The sequence below is a fragment of the Taudactylus pleione genome, unplaced genomic scaffold (genome assembly GCF_031769625.1).
Source record: "Taudactylus pleione unplaced genomic scaffold, aTauple2 ptg000447l, whole genome shotgun sequence".
NCBI lineage: Eukaryota > Metazoa > Chordata > Amphibia > Anura > Myobatrachidae > Taudactylus > Taudactylus pleione.
In genome coordinates, this window is record NW_028284849.1 from 4,444,325 (window position 1) to 4,469,013 (window position 24,689).

The 24,689-nt window shown below is 49.0% G+C and overlaps 1 protein-coding gene across 2 annotated transcripts; it reads left to right on the forward strand.

Moving 5' to 3' along the window:
- Window positions 1–22: 22 nt before the first annotated feature.
- COX4I1 (cytochrome c oxidase subunit 4I1) lies at window positions 23–24,417 on the forward strand. Of its 2 annotated transcripts, none has more exons than XM_088448027.1 (5): window positions 23–125; window positions 4,444–4,517; window positions 6,051–6,215; window positions 16,927–17,058; window positions 24,143–24,417. In XM_088448027.1, exons 2-5 carry the CDS (start codon window positions 4,445–4,447, stop codon window positions 24,277–24,279), a joined length of 507 nt encoding a protein of 168 aa, XP_088304153.1. In that variant the 5' UTR covers window positions 23–125; window position 4,444; the 3' UTR covers window positions 24,280–24,417. The 2 variants fall into 2 exon arrangements, with proteins under 2 accessions (XP_088304153.1, XP_088304154.1); XM_088448028.1 differs by lacking the exon at window positions 23–125 and adding an exon at window positions 196–310.
- The last annotated feature ends 272 nt before the right edge of the window (window positions 24,418–24,689 follow it).

Genomic DNA, 24,689 nt, shown 5'->3' on the forward strand with positions numbered 1-24,689 from the left:
AGCGCTCCTTGCCCACGGTCCTCCACCCTGTCCCGGCATGCAGCGCGGCAGCGGCTGGTCTGGTCTCCTCTGTCCTCTCGCCAGTTCCGGTGTCCTCTGTTCTTGGCAGGCGGTGACTGGGTGAGGTGAGTGCGGGCTCCGGGGAGTTGTGGTGGCTGGATGGGGGAGTGAGGGTCATACTCAGCACTACTGTATGACCGTGACAACCTGCATTTATATCCCTTCTCCTGCATCATCTCATCAGGGTGTGGGACTACAAGTCTCAGCGTGTCCTGAGCTGCTGCCCTGCTTGGGTTCCTGTCCTCATTGGGTAATAGCCTATTTCTGCCAGCACATATGAGGCAATGTCTGATGTGGGGGATACATATCCCTTGTACTGTGCTGTCCTACATGGCGGCGATATAGGAGGAACTGGTGATATTAGTGTCTGTAACGCTTCCAGTCCCCCCTTCCTCCTGCGCATGGGGCCATTAGAGCCGTCTGCTGTATATGATGTATTCTGCCGCAGAACGTATGAGGTGCGACGTGGCGGAACGTCATAGGACAGTAGCGGGGACGTGGCGCAATGTCGTATAACAGGACAGTAGCGGGGACGTGGCGCAATGTCATATAACAGGACAGTAGCGGGGACGGACGTGGCGCAATGTCATATAACAGGACAGTAGCGGGGACGTGGCGCAATGTCATATAACAGGACAGAAGGGGGGACGTGGCGCAATGTCATATAACAGGACAGTAGCGGGGACGTGGCGCAATGTCATATAACAGGACAGAAGGGGGGACGTGGCGCAATGTCATATAACAGGACAGAAGGGGGGACGTGGCGCAATGTCATATAACAGGACAGTAGCGGGGACGTGGCGCAATGTCATATAACAGGACAGAAGGGGGGACGTGGCGCAATGTCATATAACAGGACAGTAGCGGGGACGTGGCGCAATGTCATATAACAGGACAGTAGCGGGGACGTGGCGCAATGTTATATAACAGGACAGTAGCGGGGACGTGGCGCAATGTCATAACAGGACAGTAGCGGGGACGTGGCGCAATGTCATATAACAGGACAGTAGCGGGGACGTGGCGCAATGTCATATAACAGGACAGTAGCGGGGACGGACGTGGCGCAATGTCATATAACAGGACAGTAGCGGGGACGTGGCGCAATGTCATATAACAGGACAGAAGGGGGGACGTGGCGCAATGTCATATAACAGGACAGTAGCGGGGACGGACGTGGCGCAATGTCATATAACAGGACAGTAGCGGGGACGTGGCGCAATGTCATATAACAGGACAGAAGGGGGGACGTGGCGCAATGTCATATAACAGGACAGTAGCGGGGACGTGGCGCAATGTCATATAACAGGACAGAAGGGGGGACGTGGCGCAATGTCATATAACAGGACAGAAGGGGGGACGTGGCGCAATGTCATATAACAGGACAGTAGCGGGGACGTGGCGCAATGTCATATAACAGGACAGAAGGGGGGACGTGGCGCAATGTCATATAACAGGACAGTAGCGGGGACGTGGCGCAATGTCATATAACAGGACAGTAGCGGGGACGTGGCGCAATGTTATATAACAGGACAGTAGCGGGGACGTGGCGCAATGTCATAACAGGACAGTAGCGGGGACGTGGCGCAATGTCATATAACAGGACAGTAGCGGGGACGTGGCGCAATGTCATATAACAGGACAGTAGCGGGGACGTGGCGCAATGTCATATAACAGGACAGTAGCGGGGACATGGCGCAATGTCATATAACAGGACAGTAGCGGGGACGGACGTGGCAGAATGTCATATAACAGGACAGTAGTGGGGACGTGGCGCAATGTCATATAACAGGACAGTAGCGGGGACGTGGCGCAATGTCATATAACAGGACAGTAGCGGGGATGTGGCGCAATGTCATATAACAGGACAGTAGCGGGGACGGACGTGGCAGAATGTCATATAACAGGACAGTAGTGGGGACGTGGCGGAATGTCATATAACAGGACAGAAGGGGGGACGTGGCGCAATGTCATATAACAGGACAGTAGCGGGGACGTGGCGCAATGTCATATAACAGGACAGTAGCGGGGACATGGCGCAATGTCATAACAGGACAGTAGCGGGGACGGACGTGGCAGAATGTCATATAACAGGACAGTAGTGGGGACGTGGCGGAATGTCATATAACAGGACAGAAGGGGGGACGTGGCGCAATGTCATATAACAGGACAGTAGCGGGGACGTGGCGCAATGTCATATAACAGGACAGTAGCGGGGACATGGCGCAATGTCATATAACAGGACAGTAGCGGGGACGGACGTGGCAGAATGTCATATAACAGGACAGTAGCGGGGACGTGGCGCAATGTTATATAACAGGACAGTAGTGGGGACGTGGCGCAATGTTATATAACAGGACAGTAGCGGGGACGTGGCGCAATGTCATATAACAGGACAGTAGCGGGGACGTGGCGCAATGTCATATAACAGGACAGTAGCGGGGACGGACGTGGCAGAATGTCATATAACAGGACAATAGTGGGGACGTGGCGGAATGTCATATAACAGGACAGAAGGGGGGACGTGGCGCAATGTCATATAACAGGACAGTAGCGGGGACGTGGCGCAATGTCATATAACAGGACAGTAGCGGTGACGTGGCGCAATGTTATATAACAGGTCAGTAGCGGGGACGGACGTGGCATAATGTCATATAACAGGACAGTAGCGGGGACGTGGCATAATGTCATATAACAGGACAGAAGGGGGGACGTGGCGCAATGTCATATAACAGGACAGTAGCGGGGACGTGGCGCAATGTCATATAACAGGACAGTAGCGGTGACGTGGCGCAATGTTATATAACAGGACAGTAGCGGGGACGGACGTGGCATAATGTCATATAACAGGACAGTAGCGGGGACGTGGCATAATGTCATATAACAGGACAGAAGGGGGGACGTGGCGCAATGTCATATAACAGGACAGTAGCGGGGACGTGGCGCAATGTCATATAACAGGACAGTAGCGGGGACGTGGCGCAATGTTATATAACAGGACAGTAGCGGGGACGGACGTGGCAGAATGTCATATAACAGGACAGTAGCGGGGACGTGGCATAATGTCATATAACAGGACAGAAGGGGGGACGTGGCGCAATGTCATATAACAGGACAGTAGCGGGGACGTGGCGCAATGTCATATAACAGGACAGTAGCGGGGACGGACGTGGCAGAATGTCATATAACAGGACAGTAGCGGGGACGGACGTGGCAGAATGTCATATAACAGGACTGTAGCAGGGATGTGGCAGAATGTCATATAACAGAGGACAATAGCGGGGGTTGGTGAGCAGCGTATATTTGAGGACAATAGTGGTTATACTATTATCTATTCCATAATCCTTACAACGGCACCTACGTCCTGCTGCTTAATAGATGGTTATGACCACAGCAATGATTATATACCATGTACTTGTCCTGCATTGTCTTGTACTATAAGATAATACGGAGCATCATATAATGGGTCAATAACGGGGATATTAATGTTCTAGGTAAGGGTGATTTCCCTCCGCCTTGTGCACCTCTCAGTCAGACATCAGTGATAATGATCTCCTAGCTGGCATTGTTGCTGTAGCTCTCTATGTAAATGTATAGTGTGAATTATACGCTGTCACCTCCCACATGAGGTCACGCCAAAGGCATTTCTGAGAGCTTATACGCAGCTTGGTGCATATTGTGCCTCTCTGCAGCTTATACTGACTTCTTACCGATATAGTGACGTTGTGTACAATGGCTCCAGCCTCCGCGTCTGTCACAATCTGACGCACGTGTCTTTTCCAGGTCGGTTCGCTGTGGCCGTTGCGCAGTAACGAGAAAACTACGTATGCTGCGTATCTGGCGACTCCTGTTTTACCTCAAATGCTTTTTATACTGTGAAAAATACTAATATGTGGTTTGTAGATGACAGCGGATTCCATGCTGTTCATTGGGAAGCTTCTGTGGCTAGCTTGGGGCAAATCCCTCACCCGTTGGGCAGTGACGCTTTATTAAAGATTAACCAGTGTCCCCAGAAGAGGGTCCCGGAGTAGGTGTCGAGCCCTGTGCCGGTCTAGCGACGCTTCCCTCTTGCACGCCCGTGCTCCTGACACCCGAGAACGGGACGTGTAGGAGAGACTGTATTGTGCCCGGGTGTAACTGATGGGCATGAGCAGAGCTGTCTCTCCTGATACCTCAGTCCCAGGATCTGGGGGGAGCAGCAGGGAAGGTAGTACTGGGGTGGCAGAGGGCCTATTGGCTATGTGTATTTTGGGACTATTTATCAGTCACCTCTCCTTTAAAATAAGTAACCCCTGGTGAGGCCTGTGGTCGGATCGCTGCTGTGACGATACAGTGCTGTATTGTGGTCCCATATCCGTTATAACGTGTTTGTGTTGCTGTTTGCAGGATGTGGGCTCCACGAGTTCTTAGCTTGCTTGGGAGGAGGGCTCTGACCACCTCCGCCTGTCTCCAAGGACATGGTAAGTACCCGGCTGGGAACGGTCACTGCATTAGCCACAGAGCTCTGAGGTTTAGGAGACAGTCGGGTTGTAAGGGGCTGATGGGAAGGAGGGGCATTACAGCAATGTCATTTCAAGAACAGTATAGGTTCAGCATAGTAAATTGTACATGTTTTTCCCCAAACAAGTCGCTCTCCAAATACAGTCCCTGCTTTAAAAAAATAACTAAATGTATGCTTGTGGCGGGGTTGCACGATTTAAATCAAATGATGTAGCTGTAGCCCTGGATCATACACAAAGTCGCAACTTCACAATCAGTGAAGTGTGGAAGAAGCTGTTCGATGATCTTGAAGAGATTGGACACAGTAAAGGCAAGAGCTAAAATTGCACTCACAGATGCCCACTTGCTGGCTAATCTACTTGATCCTAGGTACAGGGGAAAAAAATCTTAGTCCTGCTGAAATTGAGACTGCTATAGAGTTTGCTCATGCCAATAATCGTCAAATTATGACGGTCATCATCAACTTTCGTGCATCCATGAAACCATTTGCACCATACTTGTTTGAAGTGGACACTTTACGCCAAGTATCTCCTCTAGCCTGGTGGATGTCCTACGCAGCTGAACGTCAGTCAGACACTTCTGTAGTAAATCTTCTGAAGCAGATGGTCACCGCAGTTTCACCAAGTGCAGGAATTGTACAATCCAAAACGCGCAACGGATTGGGAAACGAAAAAGCAGCCAAGCTGGTTGCACGCTGCAGAGCCTTTTCTGTTGAGGACGTGGACAAAGACATTTACATGTTTGACTCGGACTCAAATTCAGAGCCTAATTGTACTTCTTGATGCAACTGTTTAGGGTGTGTGTATTTATTCTATTGTGTTCATTTAGTTACTGTTCTCACTTCAAAAATTGTTCATGTATTACTAAAACAAGGTGTAAACGTCTAAAATTAAACCGGTTACTTAAAAAAAAAAAAAAAATGATAAAATCGGATTTGATTTAAATAGGTTTTTTTTTTAAAATTTATTTTAAAATCCAGATTTTTATGATGCGACCCTTTACTTTGTGGATACTTTGCAGAAAGCTGGCATTAGAAAGAGATTACTGGATAATGGCATATTATAGGCATGTGTAAAGTGTGCTGCTTACATGTGCATCTTGTATTAGTGCCCTATGTACTAAGTATGAGCAGATCAGTAGCTTATGTAGAGCAGTGCTAAATGGCAAAATGCTATATACCATATAAATACATGAGAGCTGTATGTCGGCACTCTTAGCCACCTAATAACCCCATGGCATAATGCCGGAGGGTCTTAGTTTTATGGTGGCGTATGGGTTAGAAAGGGCCTCGGGGAAGTGTTGCGATTCGGATTAAACTGTAACGTACCTTAGAGTTCTATGATCTATATTATACAGTTATTTCAATAAATAATATGTTCTCAGCTGGCGTGCACAGGATTCCTGCTCCTATTACTGTCTGGGTGCAGTAATCGTCTGCTCATGTCTTAGGCGACGCTGCTCTGTAATCGTTATAGTGTTTGCTTTCTTCGTAGGAAGTGTTGCAGTTCCTGAATACACCCTTCCCAAATACTACGACCATCGAACGACCCCTCTCCCGGAAGTCTCCTTTGTAGCGAACCTTACGCCGGAGCAGAAGTCTCTGAAAGAAAAGGAGAAAGGAACCTGGGCGTCTCTCAGCGCTAAGGAGAAGGTGGACTGTAAGTAGCCCCTTACCTGGTGCGCACACCCGACATATCCCCGTCCTTTGCGTCTAGCCTCCATCTTCTCTGTCACAGCATTGTATGGATTTACATTACTGTACGAGCTGTGGTTCCACTCCTACTAACTCCCAGCCATGTGGCTCCACACCTACTGTTCAACTACAACTCCCAGCATGGCCTCCCAGCCAGGGTTATGTGCATTACAACCTGTGGCGGTTCTTGGGGGGGCCTAGGGGTGGCCAGTTGGACAGCTCCGGTGGATATTGCTGCTATTATGATGTACAGTTAGGGAAGCCAATCCAAACCCATCTTTATAATCCCGGGATTCCGGGGATTGAGTTGTACAAAGATATTATTATTATTCTGTCCGTTTTCTAAGGTGATGCTGAGAGACTACAAATAAAAGTGAGATTGTGTGTGTGTGTGTGTGTGTGTGTGTGTGTGTGTGTGTGTGCGTGTGTGTGTGTGTGTGTATGACCGCACATTGCTATATCTGTATAAGGCACTGGGATAGCACATTGTGTGTGTGACTGTACATTGCTATATCTGTATAAGGCACTGGGATAGCACATTGTGTGTGTGTGACCGCACATTGCTATATCTGTATAAGGCACTGGGATAGCACATTGTGTGTGTGTGACTGCACATTGCTATATCTGTATAATGCACTGGGATAGCACATTGTGTGTGTGTGTGTGTGTGACTGTACATTGCTATATCTGTATAAGGCACTGGGATAGCACATTGTGTGTGTGTGTGTATGACCGCACATTGCTATATCTGTATAAGGCACTGGGATAGCACACTGTGTGTGTGTGTGACTGTACATTGCTATATCTGTATAAGGCACTGGGATAGAACATTGTGTGTGTGTGACCGCACATTGCTATATCTGTATAAGGCACTGGGATAGCACATTGTGTGTGTGTGACTGTACATTGCTATATCTGTATAAGGCACTAGGATAGCACATTGTGTGTGTGTGACCGCACATTGCTATATCTGTATAAGGCACTGGGATAGCACATTGTGTGTGTGACCGCACATTGCTATATCTGTATAAGGCACTGGGATAGCACATTGTGTGTGTGTGTGTGACCGCACATTGCTATATCTGTATAAGGCACTGGGATAGCACATTGTGTGTGTGTGTGTGTGACTGTACATTGCTATATCTGTATAAGGCACTGGGATAGCACATTGTGTGTGTGTGTGTGACCGCACATTGCTATATCTGTATAAGGCACTGGGATAGCACATTGTGTGTGTGTGACTGTACATTGCTATATCTGTATAAGGCACTGGGATAGCACATTGTGTGTGTGTGACTGTACATTGCTATATCTGTATAAGGCACTGGGATAGCACATTGTGTGTGTGTGTGACCGCACGTTGCTATATCTGTATAAGGCACTGGGATAGCACATTGTGTGTGTGTGACTGTACATTGCTATATCTGTATAAGGCACTGGGATAGCACATTGTGTGTGTGTGACCGCACATTGCTATATCTGTATAAGGCACTGGGATAGCACATTGTGTGTGTGTGTGTGACTGTACATTGCTATATCTGTATAAGGCACTGGGATAGCACATTGTGTGTGTGTGTGTGTGTGTGTGACTGTACATTGCTATATCTGTATAAGGCACTGGGATAGCACATTGTGTGTGTGTGTGTGTGTATGACCGCACATTGCTATATCTGTATAAGGCACTGGGATAGCACATTGTGTGTGTGTGACTGTACATTGCTATATCTGTATAAGGCACTGGGATAGCACATTGTGTGTGTGTGTGTGTGTGACCGCACATTGCTATATCTGTATAAGGCACTGGGATAGCACATTGTGTGTGTGTGTGACTGTACATTGCTATATCTGTATAAGGCACTGGGATAGCACATTGTGTGTGTGACTGTACATTGCTATATCTGTATAAGGCACTGGGATAGCACATTGTGTGTGTGTGACCGCACATTGCTATATCTGTATAAGGCACTGGGATAGCACATTGTCTGTGTGTGACTGCAAATTGCTATATCTGTATAATGCACTGGGATAGCACATTGTGTGTGTGTGTGACTGTACATTGCTATATCTGTATAAGGCACTGGGATAGCACATTGTGTGTGTGTGTGTGTGTGTGTGTATGACCGCACATTGCTATATCTGTATAAGGCACTGGGATAGCACATTGTGTGTGTGTGTGTGTGACTGCACATTGCTATATCTGTATGGCACTGGGATAGCACATTGTGTGTGTGTGTGTGTGTGTGTGTGTGTGTGTGTGTGTGTGTGTGTATGACCGCACATTGCTATATCTGTATAAGGCACTGGGATAGCACATTGTGTGTGTGTGTGTGTGTGTGTGACTGCACATTGCTATATCTGTATGGCACTGGGATAGCACATTGTGTGTGTGTGACTGTACATTGCTATATCTGTATAAGGCACTGGGATAGCACATTGTGTGTGTGTGACTGTACATTGCTATATCTGTATAAGGCACTGGGATAGCACATTGTGTGTGTGTGTGTGTGACCGCACATTGCTATTTCTGTATAAGGCACTGGGATAGCACATTGTGTGTGTGTGACTGTACATTGCTATATCTGTATAAGGCACTGGGATAGCACATTGTGTGTGTGACTGTACATTGCTATATCTGTATAAGGCACTGGGATAGCACATTGTGTGTGTGTGACCGCACATTGCTATATCTGTATAAGGCACTGGGATAGCACATTGTGTGTGTGTGACTGCACATTGCTATATCTGTATAATGCACTGGGATAGCACATTGTGTGTGTGTGTGTGTGACTGTACATTGCTATATCTGTATAAGGCACTGGGATAGCACATTGTGTGTGTGTGTGTGTGTGTGTATGACCGCACATTGCTATATCTGTATAAGGCACTGGGATAGCACATTGTGTGTGTGTGTGACTGTACATTGCTATATCTGTATAAGGCACTGGGATAGAATATTGTGTGTGTGTGACCGCACATTGCTATATCTGTATAAGGCACTGGGATAGCACATTGTGTGTGTGTGACTGTACATTGCTATATCTGTATAAGGCACTGGGATAGCACATTGTGTGTGTGTGACCGCACATTGCTATATCTGTATAAGGCACTGGGATAGCACATTGTGTGTGTGACCGCACATTGCTATATCTGTATAAGGCACTGGGATAGCACATTGTGTGTGTGTGTGTGACCGCACATTGCTATATCTGTATAAGGCACTGGGATAGCACATTGTGTGTGTGTGTGTGACTGTACATTGCTATATCTGTATAAGGCACTGGGATAGCACATTGTGTGTGTGTGTGTGACCGCACATTGCTATATCTGTATAAGGCACTGGGATAGCACATTGTGTGTGTGTGACTGTACATTGCTATATCTGTATAAGGCACTGGGATAGCACATTGTGTGTGTGTGACTGTACATTGCTATATCTGTATAAGGCACTGGGATAGCACATTGTGTGTGTGTGTGTGTGTGACCGCACATTGCTATATCTGTATAAGGCACTGGGATAGCACATTGTGTGTGTGTGACTGTACATTGCTATATCTGTATAAGGCACTGGGATAGCACATTGTGTGTGTGTGACCGCACATTGCTATATCTGTATAAGGCACTGGGATAGCACATTGTGTGTGTGTGTGTGACTGTACATTGCTATATCTGTATAAGGCACTGGGATAGCACATTGTGTGTGTGTGTGACTGTACATTGCTATATCTGTATAAGGCACTGGGATAGCACATTGTGTGTGTGTGACTGTACATTGCTATATCTGTATAAGGCACTGGGATAGCACATTGTGTGTGTGTGTGTGTGTGTGTGTGACCGCACATTGCTATATCTGTATAAGGCACTGGGATAGCACATTGTGTGTGTGTGTGACTGTACATTGCTATATCTGTATAAGGCACTGGGATAGCACATTGTGTGTGTGTGACCGCACATTGCTATATCTGTATAAGGCACTGGGATAGCACTTTGTCTGTGTGTGACTGCACATTGCTATATCTGTATAATGCACTGGGATAGCACATTGTGTGTGTGTGACCGCACATTGCTATATCTGTATAAGGCACTGGGATAGCACATTGTGTGTGTGTGTGACTGTACATTGCTATATCTGTATAAGGCACTGGGATAGCACATTGTGTGTGTGTGTGTGTGTGTGTGTGTGTGTGTGTATGACCGCACATTGCTATATCTGTATAAGGCACTGGGATAGCACATTGTGTGTGTGTGTGTGACTGTACATTGCTATATCTGTATAAGGCACTGGGATAGCACATTGTGTGTGTGTGTGTGACCGCACATTGCTATATCTGTATAAGGCACTGGGATAGCACATTGTGTGTGTGTGACTGTACATTGCTATATCTGTATAAGGCACTGGGATAGCACATTGTGTGTGTGTGACTGTACATTGCTATATCTGTATAAGGCACTGGGATAGCACATTGTGTGTGTGTGTGTGTGACCGCACATTGCTATATCTGTATAAGGCACTGGGATAGCACATTGTGTGTGTGTGACTGTACATTGCTATATCTGTATAAGGCACTGGGATAGCACATTGTGTGTGTGTGACCGCACATTGCTATATCTGTATAAGGCACTGGGATAGCACATTGTGTGTGTGTGTGTGTGTGACTGTACATTGCTATATCTGTATAAGGCACTGGGATAGCACATTGTGTGTGTGTGTGACTGTACATTGCTATATCTGTATAAGGCACTGGGATAGCACATTGTGTGTGTGTGACTGTACATTGCTATATCTGTATAAGGCACTGGGATAGCACATTGTGTGTGTGTGTGTGTGTGTGACCGCACATTGCTATATCTGTATAAGGCACTGGGATAGCACATTGTGTGTGTGTGTGACTGTACATTGCTATATCTGTATAAGGCACTGGGATAGCACATTGTGTGTGTGTGACCGCACATTGCTATATCTGTATAAGGCACTGGGATAGCACATTGTCTGTGTGTGACTGCACATTGCTATATCTGTATAATGCACTGGGATAGCACATTGTGTGTGTGTGACCGCACATTGCTATATCTGTATAAGGCACTGGGATAGCACATTGTGTGTGTGTGTGACTGTACATTGCTATATCTGTATAAGGCACTGGGATAGCACATTGTGTGTGTGTGTGTGTGTGTGTGTGTGTATGACCGCACATTGCTATATCTGTATAAGGCACTGGGATAGCACATTGTGTGTGTGTGTGTGTGTGACTGCACATTGCTATATCTGTATGGCACTGGGATAGCACATTGTGTGTGACTGTACATTGCTATATCTGTATAAGGCACTGGGATAGCACATTGTGTGTGTGTGACTGTACATTGCTATATCTGTATAAGGCACTGGGATAGCACATTGTGTGTGTGTGTGACTGCACATTGCTATATCTGTATAAGGCACTGGGATAGCACATTGTGTGTGTGTGTGACTGCACATTGCTATATCTGTATAAGGCACTGGGGTAGCACATTGTGTGTGTGTGATTGCACATTGCTATATTATTATCCTTTATTTATGTGGCGCCACAAAGGTTCCGCAGCGCCTTACACAGTACAGAATTGAGCACACAAGAAAAACAGTTAATAGTAATATAAGACAATGTAGGACAAGGACATGGTGTATAAACATAGCTGCATAACACAAGCAGCAGGACATGAGCAACCAGGTGTTAGGTGCTGTTGTGGGGAGTTAGGAGTAATTGATACTATATGTAGGGGGAGGAGAAACACGTGAGGATGAGGGCCCTGCTCGTGAGAGCTTACATGCTAAAGGGGAGGGGCAGACAGACAGGGGCGACACAGAGGGGTAGATAGTGAGGAAGGAGCATGGAGCAGTGGGTTAGGATATGTGCTGCGGGATGTGTGTGTTATAAGATGACCTGATGTTATGTAAACATTAAGTCCTTCATACATCTATCTCTATGACAGAAAATAGATTGTTTATGTGTTATTTACATGAGAGATGTACTAAATAAAGTTGTAGCACTTTAATCATTGTATGTTACATTTTAGCATCTATATACAGCCTGACAAGAAATGCAGCTATTATGGGACTGTCCCGCCATCCTAATACAGTAGTGTATACTTTAGTCCCAGCTGCTGGGTGCTATGTATTCCATGCTCCTGTGAGTGGGTGCATCTCACATGCTAGAGCCACCCACAAACGGGTGCAGCCATTCCCATCATGATGTGGTCCCACAGGATATTGCAGTACCCGGGCCCAGAATTTCCCTTGGCAGCCCTGGAGAGGACAGACAGAACCAGGAGGGCATAGTGGTGGGGTAGCAAGGCCATGGAGGGTGGGAGGTAGGTGAGAGTGGAGGGACAGGAAAGGTGGGGGAAAGAAGCAGAGGGTTGGAAAGCAGACTGATGACAGAAAAAAGGGGGAACAGCAAGTGGAGGAGACAAGAGGGGGAGGATGGGGGTGGATAAAGGAGAAGATTATGTGGACATAGAATATGGGGGTTGTTTGAAGTAAGGGTGTTCATGCTGTGGACAAGGTAATAAGTGAGTTGAAAACTGGAGTGGAGGCTGTGATGTGATGTGGAGGCTGTGATGTGATGTGGAGGCTGTGATGTGATGTGGAGGCTGTGATGTGATGTGGAGGCTGTGATGTGATGTGGAGGCTGTGATGTGATGTGGAGGCTGTGATGTGATGTGGAGGCTGTGATGTGATGTGGAGGCTGTGATGTGGAGGCTGTGATGTGATGTGGAGGCTGTGATGTGATGTGGAGGCTGTGATGTGATGTGGAGGCTGTGATGTGATGTGGAGGCTGTGATGTGATGTGATGTGGAGGCTGTGATGTGATGTGATGTGGAGGCTGTGATGTGATGTGGAGGCTGTGATGTGATGTGGAGGCTGTGATGTGATGTGGAGGCTGTGATGTGGAGGCTGTGATGTGATGTGGAGGCTGTGATGTGATGTGGAGGCTGTGATGTGATGTGGAGGCTGTGATGTGATGTGGAGGCTGTGATGTGGAGGCTGTGATGTGGAGGCTGTGATGTGGAGGCTGTGATGTGGAGGCTGTGATGTGGAGGCTGTGATGTGGAGGCTGTGATGTGGAGGCTGTGATGTGGAGGCTGTGATGTGGAGGCTGTGATGTGGAGGCTGTGATGTGGAGGCTGTGATGTGGAGGCTGTGATGTGGAGGCTGTGATGTGATGTGGAGGCTGTGATGTGATGTGGAGGCTGTGATGTGATGTGGAGGCTGTGATGTGATGTGGAGGCTGTGATGTGATGTGGAGGCTGTGATGTGATGTGGAGGCTGTGATGTGATGTGGAGGCTGTGATGTGATGTGGAGGCTGTGATGTGATGTGGAGGCTGTGATGTGATGTGGAGGCTGTGATGTGATGTGGAGGCTGTGATGTGATGTGGAGGCTGTGATGTGGAGGCTGTGATGTGGAGGCTGTGATGTGGAGGCTGTGATGTGGAGGCTGTGATGTGGAGGCTGTGATGTGGAGGCTGTGATGTGGAGGCTGTGATGTGGAGGCTGTGATGTGGAGGCTGTGATGTGGAGGCTGTGATGTGGAGGCTGTGATGTGGAGGCTGTGATGTGGAGGCTGTGATGTGATGTGGAGGCTGTGATGTGATGTGGAGGCTGTGATGTGATGTGATGTGGAGGCTGTGATGTGATGTGATGTGGAGGCTGTGATGTGATGTGATGTGGAGGCTGTGATGTGATGTGATGTGGAGGCTGTGATGTGATGTGGAGGCTGTGATGTGATGTGATGTGGAGGCTGTGATGTGATGTGGAGGCTGTGATGTGATGTGATGTGGAGGCTGTGATGTGATGTGGAGGCTGTGATGTGATGTGATGTGGAGGCTGTGATGTGATGTGATGTGGAGGCTGTGATGTGATGTGATGTGGAGGCTGTGATGTGGAGGCTGTGATGTGGAGGCTGTGATGTGGAGGCTGTGATGTGGAGGCTGTGATGTGGAGGCTGTGATGTGATGTGATGTGGAGGCTGTGATGTGATGTGGAGGCTGTGATGTGATGTGATGTGGAGGCTGTGATGTGATGTGATGTGGAGGCTGTGATGTGATGTGATGTGGAGGCTGTGATGTGATGTGGAGGCTGTGATGTGATGTGATGTGGAGGCTGTGATGTGATGTGGAGGCTGTGATGTGATGTGATGTGGAGGCTGTGATGTGATGTGATGTGGAGGATGTGATGTGGAGGATGTGATGATGAGGCTGTGATGTGATGTGGAGGCTGTGATGTGATGTGGAGGCTGTGATGTGATGTGGAGGCTGTGATGTGATGTGGAGGCTGTGATGTGATGTGGAGGCTGTGATGTGATGTGGAGGCTGTGATGTGATGTGGAGGCTGTGATGTGATGTGGAGGCTGTGATGTGATATAGAGACAGTGTGGATTAAACTTGTTAAATGTTCAAAAATACATGTAAAAGAACAGTACTGCTAATGTATGAGCGCAGCTCCAAAATTGATCTATAAAGAGAGGTGTGTGAGTAGTGGGTGCAGGAATTAGTTATTAAACAAATGATGTGGATAGATGTGACAATTGGAAAAGGACATAAAAATTAAATTTATGTAGTATGAGGACAAAATTACAACATACCCGAGCTGACCCAGTCCGAAGTGTTCTGATCAACAAAGATCAATCCACAAGAGCAGTACACAGACAGGGAAGTATTTGCAGTGTCCCAGCAGTGAGTGCAGTAAGTAGTGGCCTGGATATGCATACAGCAGAAGATGTTAATTCACATAAGTAAGTTGCATGTTGTCGGTCAGAAAGTGTTCTGGTTTTGAGTTCGTTTTTCCTCACTTTTCCTCCAGTTTAACTCCGACTTAGTTATGAAATTGTAATTACACTTATAATCTGAACACTTTGAATCGTAACATGGACTAAGGCAGCCACCGGCGATGCAGCCTGAGTGAGCAGAAACAACTAAAGTTACAAACGTGTCTCTGTGCTCACTGATTGGGACCCCACCCTGAAAGCTCAAACACACACTAAATTGGGATGCAATAAAGTCTAATATAAACAATTTATGAGAAGGGGGGAGACCAACACAGAATCACAATGCATTCCTAACTTCCTTTATAGAAATTGCTCTTAGTATAGCAGTAGTGGTAATTTACCGAGGATACATTTTTCAAAACTGTGCTGAGACAATCAATAAAACAGCATCTGATGGGAGCAGTAGTGGTAATTTACCTATCTGTATAAGGCACTGGGATAGCACATTGTGTGTGTCTGTACATTGCTATATCTGTATAAGGCACTGGGATAGCACATTGTGTGTGTGTGACTGTACATTGCTATATCTGTATAAGGCACTGGGATAGCACATTGTGTGTGTGTGACTGTACATTGCTATATCTGTATAAGGCACTGGGATAGCACATTGTGTGTGTGTGACTGTACATTGCTATATCTGTATAAGGCACTGGGATAGCACATTGTGTGTGTCTGTACATTGCTATATCTGTATAAGGCACTGGGATAGCACATTGTGTGTGTGTGACTGTACATTGCTATATCTGTATAAGGCACTGGGATAGCACATTGTGTGTGTGTGTGACTGTACATTGCTATATCTGTATAAGGCACTGGGATAGCACATTGTGTGTGTGTGACTGTACATTGCTATATCTGTATAAGGCACTGGGATAGCACATTGTGTGTGTGTGACTGTACATTGCTATATCTGTATAAGGCACTGGGATAGCACAGTGTGTGTGTGTCTGTGTATGTGACTGTACATTGCTATATCTGTATAAAGCACAGGGATAGCACATTGTGTGTGACTGTACATTGCTATATCTGTATAAGGCACTGGGATAGCACATTGTGTGTGTGTGACTGTACATTGCTATATCTGTATAAGGCACTGGGATAGCACATTGTGTGTGTGTGTGTGTGTGTGACTGTACATTGCTATATCTGTATAAGGCACTGGGATAGCACAGTGTGTGTGTGTCTGTATATGTGACTGTACATTGCTATATCTGTATAAAGCACAGGGATAGCACATTGTGTGTGTGACTGTACATTGCTATATCTGTATAAGGCACTGGGATAGCACAGTGTGTGTGTGTCTGTGTATGTGACTGTACATTGCTATATCTGTATAAAGCACAGGGATAGCACATTGTGTGTGTGTGTGACTGTACATTGCTATATCTGTATAAGGCACTGGGATAGCACAGTGTGTGTGTGTCTGTGTATGTGACTGTACATTGCTATATCTGTATAAGGCACTGGGATAGCACATTGTGTGTGTGTGTGACTGTACATTGCTATATCTGTATTACAGTAGTACAGGAAAGCGCAGACAGCCTGACAATTCCTCTAAGTGTCAGAATTACGCAGCGATCCGCAGCCGTCAGCGTCATGGGCCACACAGGAGCCGCATAAAGCTGTGAACATATTTTATCCTCATGTAGGGTATAAAGTGAATATATGTATCCCTTCTAGTAGGGGAAACTTTGTTTTATATAACATCAAAGTGTATTGTAGTGTTATTACACAGGTTGTGTGAATATCCTTAGTATGTGCAGTATCTTCACAGCACCTGTAGGTGGCGATGTGGTTGATGCTCCTGTATGAATGGCAGCAGCTTGCTCTGTGCATTGCAGTGTGTGATGTGACCTAACATTGTTCTGTCCCCATAGTGTACTACATCAAATTCCACGAGACCTATGCCGACATGAACAAGGCATCAAATGAATGGAAGACTGCTCTTGGCGGCGTGCTCTTCTTCATTGGTTTCACTGCTTTCGTTTTCATGTGGCAGAAGGAATACGGTAAGCTGGGAGACCCCTCACCTGCCCCTTCTGTGGTAGCGCCATCAGACCCACCTAACTTATATGTCTGCGAGGCTTTCCCTCCCGAGCTAGAGACCGGCTCTGTGCGCATTCGGTAACCCCTACACGGCCTTGTCCCTGTATTTACAGTCCCGTCTTTAGCAATCCCACTTTCTACTTCAGGGTCCATAGGGGTCCACAGGGTGACCTTGGGGTATAGCTGGATCCTGGATCCTCGGGCACCACGGAGTTAAAGCTTTTAGCTGCTCCCAGGATGCACTTGGGTCCAACCTCCCCTATACCCCGCCCCCGAGCCACAGGCACCTCAGTTTAAGATGGTGCCCGGCCGGAGTCTGGTCACCCTGCGGGGGGGGGCTGCAGGAGCAGCCCCCTAAAGTTTTTTTTAACTTAGTTAAATTTATTTATTTTTTTGACTATAGTTTTTTTCTCCATAGCGGCAGCGCTGGGCTGTCTGTACAGACGCCCACGCTGCCGCTCCTTCTCCCTGCTGGCGCCGCGACGCCAGAACTGAACTGGGGATCGCGGCGGGGGAAGCCAGAGTCTGTACTAGCCGGACTCTGGCTTCCCCCGGGACTGCTGCCGGAAGACGCCGGGGAGATCAGGTAAGCCGCGCACCGCTGATTAGCGGCGGTGCGCGGGTAATGCCTTTTATATGCAGTCCCATGCCCCCGGTCTAGGGGACAGACCGGGGGCGCTAGCGGTGGCGGCGGGCCCCCCCTCCAGCGGAGGCATACCCCGCCAGACCACTAGACCACCAGGGTAATTAAGCGGCAAGCGGGATGCCGCAACCTTGGGGGTTAAATATGCTAGCCAGGGGAGGAAGCCTTCCCTGTCTAGCGGCTCCTCCCCTCAGCTCAGCGCGCCTTTCAGCTCGGAGTCTGGCGTCGCTGAGCTGCAGCTACTCGGGCCACTCCTCCTCTGAGGTCTCCAGCGGCCATTTTCTCTGTGGCAGCGTGGATACTCTCAGGGAGCACGCGGACCGGTCCCCCTGTGTACCTCTCCCCCGACAAGGACAGTGTACACAGCACTATAGCCCTCCCAGACACTGAATCTGGGAGGGTGATTGTAGTGGAAAGGTGCAGTGAGTATATCTTCCTGCATGGTATGTGACTTTTGCTAGTGCTGCCTGTCTGTGTCTTTTTTCTACTTACTGTCAGCCTGTACCTATCCCTTTCCTTCTCCTACAAGCCCTACAGGTGTGCGGGGGAAGGGTGTTTCTACTGACCTCACCTATATAGATCACGTATTTGTGAGGTCCGTCACATACAGTTGTGTGCTACACGGTGCCATATTGTGGGCTGTTGTTCAGCACACTGGTGAGTGCGCACGTTTTCTTCCTAAGTCATGTCTGATGAGGAGATTGAGCACTCCGGGGCTCCGGCATTGTTCTCCTGCAGGCGCTGTTCTGCAGGAGTGGATAGGGAGGATTTGTCACAGGACGGCCTGTGCGGACGGTGCCAGGCGGTCCCTGGTACGTCTAAACCTCCCATGTCGCAGGAGCCACCATGGGCGATGTTTTCCCAGGTGCTGGTGTCCATTGCGGACCGTCTGTCGGTCCCGACTGCCGCCCCTACTAGGGCGTTGCCCCAGCCTGCCATCCCCCATTCCCCGGGTGTCCCACAATTATTGCAGACTCCCGTGGGGTCTCAGCCTGTTGGTCCCTATGCGGGGTTGCCAATGTATATTCAGTCCACCCCTGTGGCACAGCCGGCTGTGGTGCCGTTTCAGGCTCCTGTGACAGCTCCTCCACCCTGGGTGGATGCGCTTTCCCACACTGTCCAAGATTTGGCGGCAGCATCTTCGGCTTTTCAGTCGATGTTGCGCAGTGACGTGCCCTCCAGGGCGTCTAAACGCTCAGTCATGGCACAGGCTGCGCATCTTTCGGATTCTGAGGGGTCCTCGGATGATGGTGAGGTGCAGGATGACTCAGCCTCAGATGCCTCAGTCCAGGAGGTAGACACTAAGTCTTCCATCAATGTGCGGGCTCTGGTTAAGGCGGTGCGGGCTATTCTTCTGATTGAGGATGAGGCACCCGCTCCCAAGTCAAGGTATCCTAGTTTTAAAAAAGCTAAGGTTACTTCTACAGCGTTCCCCTTGTCTGATCAGTTGACTGATCACATGGCGGTGGCCTGGCAGACGCCCAGTAAGCGTTTCCTGCCACAGAAACGCTTGGCGTCCAATTATCCATTCCCGGAAGCGCATTGTAAGAAATTGGAAACTCCGCCTGCAGTCGATTCCCATGTAACACGCCTCATCAGGAGTGCTACTTTGCCATTGCCGTCTATATCCTCGCTGAAGGATCCTACGGACAGGAAGGTGGAGACTTGTCTAAAGTCTATTTATTCTCTCTCAGGGGCTGTAGCCCGGCCGTCCATGGCCATCTCCTGGGTGGCCAAGGCCATTGAGGGGTGGGCCAACGCCTTGGAGGACACGTTTACGGATGAATCTCCGGACGTCCAGAGGGCGTTGTTAGGACAGATGAGAGATGCCGCCTCCTACATTGGAGAAGCATCTTTGGATGCTAGCCTGTTGACCTCTAGGGTTTCGGCGGCAGCAGTGTCTGCTCGTAGATCCTTGTGGTTGCGGTCTTGGAGAGCAGACGCGGATTCAAAGAAAGGCTTGGAGGCCTTACCTTTTAATGGGGAATTACTATTTGGTCCGGACCTGGACAAAATAGTAGATACCCTGGCAAAATCCAAGTCAGCCTTCCTCCCTTCAGCTACTACACCTGCTAAGGTCCGGAGCTCGGCGTTTCGTTCCTTTCGTGTTCAGGGCAAGGCAAACGGTCAGTCCTTCCCGAGGCAGTCCGCACCCAAGACCGCCTCAAAGCCAAAGAAGCAAGCCTGGAGTGCTAGGCGCCCTTCTTCCAAGCCAGAAGATAAGCCTTCTGCGTGATGGGACGGGCCTCCCTCTGGGGGACCCCAGAGTGGGAGGCCAACTTCTTCAATTCGCCCAGTGCTGGCACAATACCACCACGGATGCCTGGGTGCGAGAAGTGGTCTCCCAGGGGTACGCCCTGTCTTTTCGGCACAGGCCGCCTTGCCAGTTTTTTTGCACAAGTCCTTCTCAGGACAAAACCAAGGCCTTGCAGGTTCAGGAAGCCATAGAGGCCTTGCTGACGGCGGGGGTCATTATACCCGTACCACAGTCTCAACGTGGGATGGGGTATTACTCTACGCTGTTTCTGGTGCAGAAACCCAATGGCTCTCATCGCCCCATCCTCAATTTGAAGTCCCTGAACAGGTTTCTCAGGGTTCCCAAATTCAGGATGGAAACTTTGCGTTCCATCATACTGGCGATGGAACCGGGGGATTATATGGTCTCCCTGGATATCCAGGACGCCTACCTCCATGTGCCTATAGCAACATCGCACCAACGGTTTCTGCAGTTTGCTATTCTCCACAACCACTACCAATTCAGGGCTCTACCCTTTGGTCTCTCCACGGCACCAAGGGTATTTACCAAGGTGATGGCGGTCATGGCGGCTCACCTTCGGAGCCAGGGGATACGGTTGCTACCGTATCTAGACGACCTCCTCTTGCTGGCAAGCTCCCCGGAGGTACTGATCCAGCATCTCCACCTGACAGTCGCTTGTCTACAGGCGCACGGCTGGTTGATCAACTGGAAGAAATCCTCCCTCATCCCATCACAACGGATGGTTCATTTGGGGGCCCTGCTGGACTCTCGTCAGCAACGGATTTTTCTGACTCCAGAGAAGGTCACACAGGATCCGCTCTCAGATGCTGGTGTTGTCCTCGGAGGTGCGTCTGTCCCTAGCCTGGTGGCTGCAGACAGCGCATCTCCTGGAGGGGCGCCCCTTTTGGATCCCGGAATGGGTTCTGCTCACGACAGATGCCAGTCTCCGGGGTTGGGGGGCGGTGACAGGCTCCTTGTCACTTCAGGGTCGTTGGTCGGCGGAGGAAGCGATTCTTCCCATCAACATCCTGGAACTGCGGGCAGTATACAGAGCCCTGCAGTCGTCCGGCACCGCTCTTCACGGAAGGGCCGTTCAGGTGCAGTCAGACAACGCCACCACGGTGGCGTACATCAATCACCAGGGAGGGACTCGCAGTCGAGCTGCGATGTCGGAGATGTCCCGCGTCCTGGCTTGGGCGGAGCGCTATCTTCCAGCTCTCTCGGCAGTTTTCATCCCAGGAGTCCTCAATTGGGAGGCAGACTTCCTCAGCCGTTACGATGTGCATCCCGGGGAATGGTCGCTTCATCCAGAGGTATTCCAACTACTCGTGGACAAGTGGGGGCTGCCAGAGCTGGACCTGATGGCGTCCCGTCACAATCACAAGCTGCCTGTGTACGGGTCAAGGACAAGGGACGCAGGCGCAAGTCTGATAGACGCGCTGTCGGTGAAATGGCTGTTTCAACTGGCTTACTTGTTCCATCCGATATCTCTGCTGCCTCGGGTCCTGCGCAAGTTCAAACAGGACGGAGGCACACTGATCCTGGTGGCCCCAGCGTGGCCCAGAAGGCCGTGGTACTCCGATCTGCGGAGCCTGTCCATCGACGCTCCGTACCTCCTACCTCAACGGCGGGACCTGTTGTCTCAGGGGCCCTGTCTTCACCCGGATCTGGGTCGACTATCTTTGACGGCGTGGCTCTTGAGACAGCCGTCCTGAGGTCTCGGGGCTTTTCTAGCTCCGTTATTACCACCATGCTGAGGGCGCGCAAGCCTGCTTCCGCGAGGATCTATCACAGAGTGTGGCACACTTACTTTCAGTGGTGCGAGGCCAGAAACTATGATCCCCAGGTGTTCCGGGTTTCGCGTATTCTGGCTTTCCTTCAGTCGGGTTTGGACTTAGGATTACGTCTTTCTTCACTGAAGGTACACGTGTCTGCTCTGTCGGTGTGGTTCCAGCGCAGGATCGCTGCTATGCCGGACGTACACACCTTTTTCCAGGGTGTTTTGAGAATCCAGCCTCCCTTTGTGCCACCTGTGGCCCCGTGGGATTTGGCGGTGGTTCTTAGGGCCTTACAGGGTCCTCCTTTTGAGCCCTTGGAGTCAGTGGAGCTCAAGTGGCTAACTTTTAAAACTGTTTTCCTCTTGGCAATTGCTTCTGCCAGGAGGGTTTCAGATTTGGGGGCGCTTTCTTGTCGTCCCCCTTTTCTGATTTTTCATCAGGACAGAGCGGTGCTTCGCACTCGTCCTGATTTCCTGCCTAAGGTGGTTTCCAGGTTCCGCATTAATCAGGAAATTGTTGTACCAGCCTTTCAGTCACCTGATCTTTCGGCTGGGGAGACTTCCTTAGACGTTGTAAGGGCACTCCAGGTTTATGTGGACCGGACTAGTTCTGTGAGGAAGTCGGATTCTTTGTTTATCCTCTTTGGTTTTCACAAGAGGGGTTGGCCTGCCAACAAACAGACTCTAGCCCGTTGGCTTTGTTCTGTTATTATTGAGGCTTATATGCAGGAGGGTTTACCTGTTCCAGCCTCTGTTAAGGCTCATTCCACTCGGTCCGTGGGCCCTTCTTGGGCTGCTAGCCGTGGCGCCTCTGCTGTTCAGCTCTGTAAGGCGGCCACCTGGTCTTCCATTCAGACCTTTTTGAGGTTCTATGCGTTTGACACCTTTGCCTCTCAGGATGCATCCTTTGGGCGCCGGGTTCTCCTATCAGCACAGGAGCGTCCCCGCCCTTAGTTGGACTGTTTTGGGACATCCCCAAGGTCACCCTGTGGACCCCTATGGACCCTGAAGTAGAAAACAAGAGATATGGTAAGAACTTACCTTTGTTATCTCTGTTTCTACGAAGTCCATAGGGTCCACAGGGCACCCGCCCTGACGCACCTGGCTTCATATGGGCTCTGTGACTGGTCACTGGTTTTCCGTCTCCCATTTCTGTGAGTATGGTTCTTGTGTGTTCCAGTCTTCCTTCTCTCTGTTTCGTCTCCTCCTCCGGCCTGGGCTGCTTACCAACTGAGGTGCCTGTGGCTCGGGGGCGGGGTATAGGGGAGGTTGGACCCAAGTGCATCCTGGGAGCAGCTAAAAGCTTTAACTCCGTGGTGCCCGAGGATCCAGGATCCAGCTATACCCCAAGGTCACCCTGTGGACCCTATGGACTTCGTAGAAACAGAGATAACAAAGGTAAGTTCTTACCATATCTCTTGTTATTCCTTGCACTCGAAGCCTCTCTCCAATGAGCTGCAATGTACATGGCACTTAGGACCCACTGCCAGCCTACAATGTATTATCCTAGTTTACGTCGTGTTCTATCCCCTCATGTGCAGCGTTTCCTGTACTCCTGAGTCTCTGTTTGTGTGTCTCCCAGATTTGAATATTGGTAGTTTGGTGCCTACTGCACCCACCTGTTACCAATAGCAAATAAATGACGTTATAAAGGCACCGACCGGTAATTATGCTCTTTATGCTTCCGGGAATAAGGATTTCTATTATGTGTAGGGTTTTTATTTATATTTTGGGACATTTATGGAAGATGAGGCAAAGGCTGTTCCTAACACTTCCTTTTCCAAATTGCACTAGAAACACGCTAGTATTTGGTTGCTATGGGCGACCCCAGTGTTACAAAATGACCCATCTGTATCCTGAACGTAGTCTTATTAAAGGACTGTAGACATTCAGAGCGTGTAGTTATGTCCTGAAGGCCTGTTACTATATACGTTGCACACTTCCGTTCTGTCTTATGTGCTGATGTCAGATGGCGCGCACCGGCTGCCAGTTCCATATAACGCTGCGGGCCCTGGCAAAGGATGCCCACATGGTGACCCCATATATGTGTCTGAGACATAGGTGAGCATAGAGCGCTGTAAGTCCTTGTCATATCATGGTCCGGGGGCCTGGCATAAAGTTACTGCTCCGCTCAGCAGGGTTCCGTTTGAGTTTTTTGTTTCTGACCGTCATCATTTAGACGCCATAATGTCCACACACACAGATTGTCAGTTTGTACACAATGTCAAGAGCCAAATAACAACTGGTACACAATGTCGACACTCCGTTTTAGACCTTACTAATATTTCTATGGTCGACATTGTAGCTGTGTTGACATTATAACATCATGGCGTTGACCTTTTGCCTAATAAGCTCCCATCTTGTTTTCAGTGTTCGGAGATATCCCTCACACCCTGTCTGATGACTGGGTGGCCATGCAGACCAAGCGAATGCTGGAGATGAGGGCCGGCCCCATTGAAGGCATCTCCTCCAAGTGGGACTTCGAGAACAACGAGTGGAAGAAATAAGATGGCCGACCGTCGTTCGCTCCAGTTCTGCAGACCAGAATCCCCCCTCATGGTCCATTCACAACATTACCTCATGGCTTCATTACTGGAATGTTTCCGCCCCCATTATGTTACCAATAAAGTGCTGGTTTACTTGAATTCTCCTTCGTGAGCTAAATGCATTTCTCACAATAATAAAAAAAAACATATTTGTGTTTAAAACAAACAAAAAGGTACAAATCTGGTCATAATTGCCCTACAAGGGGCAATAAATGCAAGCTCTATACACGCGTCTGACCCGCCAGCTCGGCCGCTTCTGTCTGGCGCCTGGTAAATAAGGGCATGCACTCTTCAGGGTAGTAACATGCGGGAGACTCAGCCACGCTCATATGCAAATATGTGATAAGCCACCCACCGTGTCCGGGCACCTC